General features: G+C 37.7%; 3 protein-coding genes across 3 annotated transcripts in view; 1 reads left to right on the forward strand and 2 right to left on the reverse strand.

Annotated features, from left to right (window-relative positions):
• lrp13b (low-density lipoprotein receptor related-protein 13 b) overlaps nt 1-408 on the forward strand; it is a 35,324-nt gene extending 34,916 nt beyond the window's left edge. The window contains exons 37-38 of the mRNA XM_088628795.1: nt 58-163; nt 320-408. Of these exons, the coding sequence (XP_088484921.1) occupies nt 58-163; nt 320-346 (133 nt within the window). The 3' untranslated portion in view covers nt 347-408. The remainder of the gene's footprint in view (nt 1-57; nt 164-319) is intronic.
• A 1,514-nt stretch (nt 409-1,922) lies between these two features.
• On the reverse strand, nt 1,923-5,167 carry LOC148672833 (claudin-23-like). The gene has a single exon (XM_088628797.1). It carries the CDS (start codon nt 5,079-5,081, stop codon nt 4,305-4,307), a length of 777 nt encoding a protein of 258 aa, XP_088484923.1. The 5' UTR covers nt 5,082-5,167; the 3' UTR covers nt 1,923-4,304.
• A 1,505-nt stretch (nt 5,168-6,672) lies between these two features.
• Nucleotides 6,673-9,266, reverse strand: LOC148672834 (claudin-23-like). The gene has a single exon (XM_088628798.1). It carries the CDS (start codon nt 9,127-9,129, stop codon nt 8,359-8,361), a length of 771 nt encoding a protein of 256 aa, XP_088484924.1. The 5' UTR covers nt 9,130-9,266; the 3' UTR covers nt 6,673-8,358.
• Between the last annotated feature and the right edge of the window lie 1,302 nt (nt 9,267-10,568).

Here is a 10,568-nt window from a genome sequence, read left to right on the forward strand (position 1 = left end):
TGATGTTTATCTTTAGTTATTAATTCTTTAACATTGATCTAATACTTCTTTCCACAGGAGACCACAGACCTCTGCAACGGAAACAGCTCTGACCAATCTTGAGAACATTGCAGACACAACTTCTGTGCATACCTTTACCAATGAATCTTATGATCCAGAGGAGGTACAGTAGCACTTCCATAGCATCTTCATTTTCACCTTTGATACACAAATTTAGCTATTAAATGTGATGGAAATAAATCCCTTAGCTTTTTAAATTATTTATAATACTTTATGTAGTACAAGATATTAAAAGCTTTTGTCTTTTCTTATCCAACAGGAATTGGTTGGTCCCCGGGAAAAGTAGACAAGGCTCTACCAGCAGGAGTGTAAACTGTTCTTCAAAAATAAAGTATGAATTGCATCAAACATTTTCCTCTTTCTTTCCAATATTCATCCAAGGAAAATACTGTATTTAGGACTTTGAAATTACCAATCATGACAGGACTGGAAAGATGATGCCTTCCTTTAGTGCACCCCGTCAGAGCCTCTATTTTCTCACTGACAAGCACCATTAACATACATTAGAGCAGAGAGGTGGGTCTTTCTTAGAACTTTGAAGGCTCAAAGGCACCTAGCAAGTGTCCTGATGCAAGTCAGTACTGGTGGTGTCTGGAATACACGACTCGCTCTGAACTTCCAAAGTATTGTACTTTTTGAAAAAGTGACCTTAGAGTATGCTCAATATATGGCGCTGGTGTTACTTCAATGTTTCTACATGCTTATTGTAACCAATACAGGAAGTATAAAGATGTAAATATTTTCCTACATTGTAATTGCTTTTATCTGTTCCATCTGATTATGATCGCTTCTTTAAATAACACTAACCATTTGTAGTGCAGTAAACATTTGTTTCTAGATCAGACCTTCATATTTAGTTTCATGTAGGATTGTGCAGATGCATCTCTGCTGTTCACGGAGATCTTGGATCTACAGTAACTGATTTGCATTGTACCAAAAGAAGCCTGTGTATATAGAAAAAGTTTGAAAAAGTTTTAGCAAATGATAGAATCAATTATTCATTTTGATTTAATTCCCATATAAAATATGGGAATACAACAACTTCAAACACTTAAACTTCAAATGCAGGTACATGAACACTAAATACACAAAACCATTAACAAAATCCGTGGAACATTTTCCCCCCCTATCCATTTTTAAGGCAAATAACTTTTCCTTTTTCCATTTTAGAACTGCCTGCATATTTTTAAAGTAAACAGTTCTAAAAAATATAAAATTTTCTCAGGTTTTTCTGTGATTTCTGCACATAGGACTTTTGCAGTTTTTTATGTCACTTGTCATCTCTCCTGCTATTTAATCAGCTACAGTTCAACTTGCATTGTTCCTGTGCTTGTCTATGAAGGACTAAGCACAAGTATTAAATTAGTTACATTATTTTGCTAAGTAGCACTGCAGGAAGCCTTACATTAAATGTCTAACCTCAAAGAAAGACCTACTTTTCAAAATCTCCTGCAACACTCAGTTCCTGTGTAATTAAAAGTGTGGATAAAAACTTTATGCTGAATAACATTTTTCAATCTACATATAGGTGTATACTGTACAGTATATATGCTAATACTCTTTGCTAGGCTCTGGGGTTTTATGTAGTTATAAGTTAAAACAATATTTTATGCAATCAACTGTAAGACCTTTAATATCCTGTATAAGCCAACCGAATCTAATTATAACTGTTTAAGTGACTTCATAGGTGATGAACAATAGGGCCTCCAGGAAGTGCATTTGGACTCCTGTATTTAATTAGTAGTAATTGTTACCTTGAAATGTAAATCTGTTTTGATCCTTGCCTTGTTTTCATAATTCTCAGGACAAGGCTGTTGTCATGTGGTTGGGTGATTTTTTGCCTCTCAATAATTGGGCAAATGTGAACCATTTGCAAACTTTTATTGTACAAAAACAGTAAGCTTCTAAGGAACCATGTACATACTATTGCACACAAATGTTTGTGACAAACCTTGTGGTTTGATTAGAAATGTGCATATTTTTCCTACAAATGTAAAACCAAAAACAGTTTACATATAATAGATTCTTTATTTGGGGATATTTAAACAAAATAGTCTATTGGGGAGCTTTTCAAGTTTGTTTCATATGGAACATTTTTGTTCTTAGTGCAAAAACAATAAATGGTCAATTTAATTGCTGTATTAAACAGTTATTGTTTTATATAAGGGGAATCTACCAATCTACACATTTCAACCTGCACCAGGGAGAACAAAGAGTTAACAATGTGTTAATGTAATGCAGATTTTCAGGTATGGCCACTCAACCTAGTGATACTTCAAACATGTCAAGCATTTCATCCTTATCTTCTTTAGTGGGATGAACCTTTAACCTCTGAGAGCTGGAGCTTAAAAAAGTCTATAAATAACTGAAGTGAAACTTGCAAAATTATAGACAGCCCTACTCCAGTTTCTGTATGAATTCATGATGATGCCAAGGGAAATGATTTCAGATTGGATGTGAGAGAATTGTTGCATACTGTGCAATCACATAAACTGCATTTCACTTGTGTTCTCTGGTCAAATCCAGCATGAGGTCCGTTTTCATTTAGTTTTAATTTCTTTTCAAGAGTCCCTGATGCAGAAGAGTCATGATTATTGCCTGTAGACCGTGCCTGTCACAGATAAAGAACAAACATCCTATTGACTGTAAATATATCAGGAATTTGATATCAAACACAAGGTGGTTTTCCTTTTAATCCTGTCCACTGAGCTCAGAAAACAAAACAAGCAGACAAAACATTCCTCAGGCAAAGATTGGGTTTTGCCCTGATTGCATATCATCAGTTTAAAATATCTATTTTTGACTGAGCTCTAGTTTATTAAAACTATCAACTCCTGTCATTAAAATGGTACCTCAGCAATCATAACCTAATGGGGATTTTTAGCTAAATATATAAATATCTCCACAAGACAAGATAAAGGTGCTGTTAATGTTGAGCACAGCCACTAGAATCTTATCTGATGTCTGGTTAAAAATCATCTGGGTATCATTGTCCTCTGTAATGACTTACAGGTATGACTGAAGTACTGTAGCTGGTTGAAACTACACAGGTGAGCTCCAATCCAGGCGAAACTGGGCTGTGGTTGTTGAACATTTTCACTGAGTGGTGTTCTGGTTTTTGTTCTGCATAGTACCTCAGTATCTTGGCTTCTTTGGCTACAGGTTCCAAACACAGGCAGCAATGTGAGGGAGTTATGACTGGACCAGTGACTGGAAGGCCTGGTAGTTCACTGTTATGCTCACGATAAAGGAACTTCACTCAGGCTTCTTTACTCAAATGCCCAAGTGTATTGATGGGTACTGTACATATAAGTTGCTTTGGATAAAAACACTAGCCAAATGAGTGGTAATTTCAAGATATCTGTGTACACTGCATCTCTCAATTACAACCTTTAGTGGCTCTTACACTGCAGTGCACCAATATTTTTAATTATTGTTCTGCTAATGTAATTTGCTCTTTGCACTTACTCACTATAGATGCTGAACACAGCAGGGTTTCTACATTATTGCTCTGTATCTACATCATTGGAAAAGAACAAGTAGAGGTTAATTGCATAACATTTAATTCTTTACATTTGTGCATTTTAATGTTAGCTGGCCTGCATTACTGAGATTTTATCAATTTATTTTTTGGTACTTGTGTGTTACTGTATCTGTTATTTCCATTGTACTTACAGTCAATATAACACTTTGTATATATTGCAGTTTGTCTTAAATGAACTGTTCACTAAGCACATGTATTTAATTTCTAAATGCTTAGCCAGTGATGTTTAATTAACTTTCTTATGCAGAAATGTGCAGAAAAGTCATTTACAAACACGTGCTTTTCATTTTACAAAGTAAAAAGTGTGATTTTCAAGATGTATATTCAGAGAAGAAAATGACATGAATAAGATATAAATAGAAAACTATATTGAAAGCCCTGTTTTTTTCTCAAAATAAATTTTCTCAAACTGAAAACCACCATACAACATAGAATATATTGAACACCAGCATGCAGAGACAATATTATTTAATCACAAATACTATGAAAATTGATTTTAAAATTATACCATCTGGGCTTTATAACAATGCAAGCCTGCATAAAATCATCTTATAAAGAAGGTTTCTGGTTATACGTATAAAGAAAGAGATTTATAAATTGAAAATAAATAGAAGTTTTTTCTCCATTTTGAGTTTTCATTATTAGCCTATCGTAAAACAAAATCTATGTACTGATACGCACATACGTTTACCATGCATTATCAAAGCTCTGTGTATAACGATTGGTCATTGTTAAAGGTGTCAATATCAGTTCTTTTGTGCAGAGATGAGAGGACAGGCGATGAAGTACTTTGGTCCTTCTGAAAAAGTTGTCTTGGCAGCGTTGGGTGATGAGGTCGCTCATTTAAATTCTGTACATCGACAGTTCTAATAGTTGACCTCGGGACTCCGTTACCGTGAGGCGAATTGCACTTTCTGTGGGGCAGTTGGGTTGCACCATCGCATAACTGGGACAGGCATATCATCAAAGATCCACCCCCGATAAATTCAAAACAGCTCCCGATAAAACCCAGCACAATGCAGTAGCCCACCCGAATATCAGTACCTGGTGCTTTTATTTTGTCCACCTGATTGGTGTACCAAGCAATCGGGATGATGGCGAATAAGCTCGAAGCAGATACCACAATGCCTCCCAAACCTGCGAGAAGCCAGTTCGGAGATCTTCGCCAGCATCGGACCCCAAGAACTGACAGCAGAATCCCCAGGGCTGTTACAATAACTGAGGCTATCATGAAACCCCTTGCAGCTTTAACAATCTCTTCTTTGAAGTAGGCATCATCTTGTCGCAAACAAGTGAACTCTTTCGGTAAGCGCTCTCTGCAGATATCCCAGATGCCCTGGTGAATAACTTCTCCGAGTTCGCCGCCCACAGTTGACCTCACCTCTCGCCATGCCGGGGCACCCGTGGCTATCAGATTGAAGAGCCAGCCAACAAGGGCTAAAATAAGTCCGAATATCATAACGCAAGGAGTCCTCATTGACGTGCGAACCCGATGGCTTTCAGTTCTATGCGAAGGACTTTGTGCAGAATCTAGCACGATTGAAAAGGGGAGGGAACCTAGCAGGCACGGTTTAGGGTGCATTATACGCTATAGACGAGTATCTGGTGTTAAATTCCTCCCTTTGTTCCTGTAGCTATTGTAGTGGATTTTGAGACTATGTATTGTAACGTTTTAGAAAAAAAAAACAATTCCGTAACGCGCTTTTGATTGAAAATTAGTACTGTTATATCAGTTTGGTTAGGAAGTCTGTGTTTAGAAAACAGTTTTCTTAAACCCCGTATAGCATTGTTTGCAGATCTTAAATCTTTAAAGTACTTAAGTACTTTAAAGATTTTTCTGTTATTAAAACTACTAATAGTTTATTTTAACGAAGTAATCCTTACACTGTTTTTTATAGGTCTGGAGAAAAGTAATTCCTTTTCAAGTTTATTTATATCGCTAGCAGCCATATCACCCTGCAACTCACAACTGGCAACCCACTGAAGCTAAGCAGGTGTGAGCCTGGTCAGTACCTGGATGGGAGACCTCCTGGGAAAAACTAAGGTTGCTGCTGGAAGAGGTGTTAGGGGGGCCAGCAGGGGGTGCTCACCCTGCGGCTCATGTGGGTCCTAATGCCCCAGTGTAGTGACGGGGACACTATACTGTAAACAGGCGCCGTCCTTCGGATGAGACGTAAAACCGAGGTCCTGACTCTCTGTGGTCATTAAAAATCCCAGGGTGTTTCTCGAAAAGAGTAGGGGTGTAACCCCGGCATCCTGGCCAAATTTCCCCATCGGCTGTTATCAATCATGGCCTCCTAACAATCCCCCTCTGTGAATTGGCTTCATTACTCTGCTCTCCTCCCCACTAATAGCTGATGTGTGGTGAGCATTCTGGTGCACTATGGCTGCCGTCGCATCATCCAGGTGGATGCTGCACATTGGTGGTGGCGGAGGGGAGTCCCCATTACCTGTAAAGCGCTTTGAGTGGAGTGTCCAGAAAAAGCGCTATATAAGTGTAAGCAATTATTATTATTATTATTTTTAAAAATATAAAAAAAAACCTGTTGAGATTAAAGGGTAACAATAATCAACACAAACCCCTGCTTCCCTTGGAGGTTTTGAAATTAATTGGAGCATCAGTTTATTGTTAATTATACTTTCAGAGTAAGGAATAATCTACGCAGCCTTACACTGAAGCCGACTTCAGTTCTTGGAGCTACTGGACAATTCCTCAGTCCAAAAAATGCAGAGGTGCTGTTGTTTTTTTTTCACTTAAGGTCTCTGTTGGTTGAATTATGAAATTATGCCAAAGGTACCAAACGTTGTATCTGGGACTCACACAGGCTGTAAATTAAAAAGAACTAGATACCTACAGCATTGTAGTTCTCCAACACAGGGGTTACTTGCCACAGTCTTAACTTGACCTATCAGGTATATATAAGTTAGTATATCTTGGGCCAAAAGGTAATGTTCTAGTCCAGGTAATTGAATTTTGGAACAGGGAAATCCTTGCAGTGCACCTATAAACGTATCTCATTTACAATGATGAAAAGGTGGTGGTTACGGAGTTACTACACAGCAAGGAAGAAAAATAAACGAATATGCTTTATTATGTACATAATTTCTCAAGGTAATCGTTAAAAATTTTTAAGATATCCATGATTTCAAGCTTTCTGGTTAAGACCAAAATGTTAAACATAAAATATCAATTTCTGTAATACAGATAAACATACAATACATTTAAGTAAGACAAAATATTAGTTTATTACAAATAACTGTTGTCATTTACAAAAGCAATAGGTTAGTAATAATACTTTTAAAAATGTGTGTAGTATTTTATCACTGAAGAACTTTTTTTGCAATTGTTTCAACATTTTGTACATTTGATAAGTTGGAATAAGATCATTTCTAGTGTTCTGATTGACATGCCTTGCAATAATTAGACAACATTTACCGCAAAGTAAAATAAGATCTTTCTGAACAGTTGCCAATTCCAGTCGAAAATGGAGCTATATGTTAGTTGGGGATGTTTGTTTAACTCACACTTGGCTATCCACCTAATGTCATCGATATTCATTTTTTTTTGCCATTTCTGTATATTATCAATCTCTAATTACATCCTCAATTTCTCTGATGTTGAGATCTTTAAAATTGAGAGACAAAAGTAAACAGGCATATTTATATTATTTGGAACATGAATAAAAAACATCACAATTAAAATCCATATTTGAGACTGTTTGTTTGACTAGATTAATTTATAGATTTACACTTGATCTTATTTCCCATATGCAAATTGCATTTAACTGTTAAATTGTTGTCCATTCTTTTTAGCTTACAAGAATGGCAGGAGTATTTTTTCCAACACTGACACAGTACAGTATGTTTGCATAAATACATAAAGCTAGTGAGTAAAGCAATTGCTTTTGATTCTCTTTATTTTTAACAATACATTAAAATTCATTTTTGTAAAAAATGTTCTCATGCTTGAGGTGGTAATATTTTCTCAATGCATTGGAGCACACTGAGTATTAATAAACATTCCAATTTTAAAGCTAGTAAAGTTTTGTTACTGTATTAACATTGTTCTCATTTTACCTATTATTCATACAGACATAGTAACCAGTACACACTTAAAGTGCATCATTGTAAAACCATGTTTAAGAAGAATGAATAATCTTCATTTTTCTAACCATACTTTTTTTTCATTGCATGCCACAAGAAATAACATAAAATACAGACAAAAAAGCATATAGACCCACACAGTTATCCAAACGGAAAGAAAAAAAAAGGGCTGTTATTTCTGACAGGGTGCATCAGTGAGCTGGGATACCCAGCGACCTCCATCATAAAAGGTTCAGTTTAAAACAAAAAACAACCTGATCAACACATTACTGAGAGAAAACTGGAGCACGTGCTAACACCAACACAAACTCAGGCAGATCATGCAAACTCCACATGGACAGGAGCACCCAGCCAACTGGAGCTCCAGACCCTTAAAGACTTATCCTGTCCCCCATAGACACAAAGGCACAGAAGACAAACATAAAATAACAATTTCTTCCTCGTTAAAATGACTAAAATGGCACTTTAATCAATCAAAGCACGCAATCTGTTTATACTCATGAAAGGGCATTTAATATCCCATTATTATATCTAAAAAGCCTTATTATTTTTTCCATCGTGTCATGCACAATAGAAACTTTACTGTTTGAGTTCATGAAGAGTAGAACTTTACAGGTGTTTTTTTTTATATAAAATTCTACGTGTTCTTCTTATAAATCGGAGTCACAAGGTATATTGTTCATTTTGTTTGGTTTATAACTTTGCGATTTAGGTGGTCTGGTAAAATCGCCCTCGTCCATCGATTCCCTGGCGTATGGGACGCTGCTGACATCCGAAACTCGACTTATCACGTCGAAGGGTCTGATTGTTGGCCTGGGTGTGAGCGTATTCCGAAATGTTCTAACAGGATACTGTTTCTCCTCTTCTCTCTTCTTTCCGCAACACAAATTATACATCCCGATAATTAACGCTCCACCTCCCAGAATCTCCATAATTGATCCAATGTAGCCCAGTACAATGCAGTAACCCACACGGATATCAGTTCCTGATGCGGTGATGGAATTCAGGAGGTAGGTGTACCAGGCGATTGGAATGAGACACAGGACTCCAGAAATCAAGATCAAAATGCCTCCCAGTCCAGCAATTTTCCAGCTGTAGTTGTCAGTCCAACACCTGATACCGCCTGCAGTCACTGCTATCCCCAAAATTGTTACCAGCAAAGAGGCGATCATCATGCCTTTGGCTATATTGACTATTTGGGTTTGGAAGTATGCGGTATCGGGCTGATTGCACTGGATGTTCCGGGAGGAGTCGGATCCCTTACAGATGTCCCAAATGCCTTGCTGGATAAACGTGTCCGACGACTGACCTGGAATACTTCTGATTTCCCTCCAGTCTGGGGCCACGGTGGAAGTTAGGTCAAATATCCATCCACAGGGAGCGAAAACGATTCCGATGATCATTAAAGCTGGAGTACGCATCTTGCTCTGGATGTGCGCCAAACACTTTGCAGTGTGTGATGACGGTCTCGATGTTACACCTGGCTGCTGTGTTAATTATCTGCGCAGCGCTTCCTGCCCGAGCTTTGAAAACCTGCCTGACTGAAACTTCACGTGGGCGGGTACTTTCACCAGATCGCACTAGTTTTTGTTTAGATAGCCATCTCGCATTGCTCACAATTGAGGCAACAGGTTTCGGGTTTCACCCAGACACCATCCCATCAATGCACCTGTTATTCGAGTTTCCCGAAACAAAAGCGGGATTTTACTGTTAATTCAATAAAAAAGACAATAATGTCCTTTTTTTTTTGCATTTAGATGCTGCTTTGTAGGCGCCAGCGAAAATTAAGTCCTTGTTAACTAAAAAAAAACATTCCTCTTGGTCTTTCTTGGTCAGTTCAAAATATCACTCTACTTTCAGTTCGGGTGAAAATTTGCATGTCAACTTTTGAAGCTTCTAGATAAGACCCATGTCAAACAGAACATTCTCATTCAAGTTTAAATGGCTACAAAGGCTGACGATATAGAGGCTGCGAAAAAAAAAACAGAAATGAAAGAAATAGAGGAAACAGTTTTAGCAGGAGTTAAGTAGGACTTGAGTATTGTAACGCCCTCGCCCGGTAGTGAGGAGGAAGCGCACCTAGGCACTCATGGTACCGCGAAGTAGGCTGGAAGTTGTAGGCGGGAGGAGGGGGGTCTGAGGGTCAGCATGATGACCATCAGCTGAACCTGCATATGTAAATAGTGTTATAGTAGTTTTAGTGTCCTGTGTAGCTTTATAAGTGTATAGTCTGTTGATAACGAATTACCACCCTAAAGATTTGTACGTGTTCCGTCAGTCTCCTCATGTGTGTGTAGAGCGTGTGATTTTGATAGGAGAATTAAGTAGTCTCCACTTGTCCTTTGTCCTGAGGGAACCTGAAAACGCTACAGTATGTACTGTACTGTCCATGGAGCCTTAATGGCAAAGCCTGCTTCTTCATGATGCATGGATTTGAAAACTAAGGCAATTTGGCCCAATCTGCACCAAAAGATTTTGGAATTAAAACTTCCACTTCCATGCATTTTCTAACTGCTTCAACCAATTCAAGCAACAGGCTCAAGGCAGCATACACCCTGGCAGTAGTCCATCATAGGACAGATAACAAGACACAATCACACAGGCTTTGGACTGTGGGAGAAAACTCACACAAACACAGAGAGAATACACAAACTCCATGCAGATAGCAGCCCAGGTCCAGAATTTAACCCAATGTCCCAGTGCTGCAATGTAGCAATACTAATCACAGTGCCACCATGGCACTGGTAATTTAATTTAAAACTTATTTTCAATATATTTAAACAAATTAAAATTGTATATAATTAATGTTATTAAAAATAAACAAATTCCTTCATGGAAAATAACCTGCGAGATTATATAA

The sequence above is a fragment of the Lepisosteus platostomus genome, chromosome 4 (assembly GCF_059453375.1).
Source record: "Lepisosteus platostomus isolate fLepPlt1 chromosome 4, fLepPlt1.hap1, whole genome shotgun sequence".
Classification (NCBI taxonomy): Eukaryota; Metazoa; Chordata; class Actinopteri; order Semionotiformes; family Lepisosteidae; genus Lepisosteus; species Lepisosteus platostomus.

What these genes read in the sequence shown, in the direction of transcription:
- LOC148672834 (XM_088628798.1), bottom strand. Translation starts at nt 9,129, where the DNA reads ATGCGTACTCCAGCTTTAATGATCATCGGAATCGTTTTCGCTCCCTGT.
- LOC148672833 (XM_088628797.1), bottom strand. Translation starts at nt 5,081, where the DNA reads ATGAGGACTCCTTGCGTTATGATATTCGGACTTATTTTAGCCCTTGTT.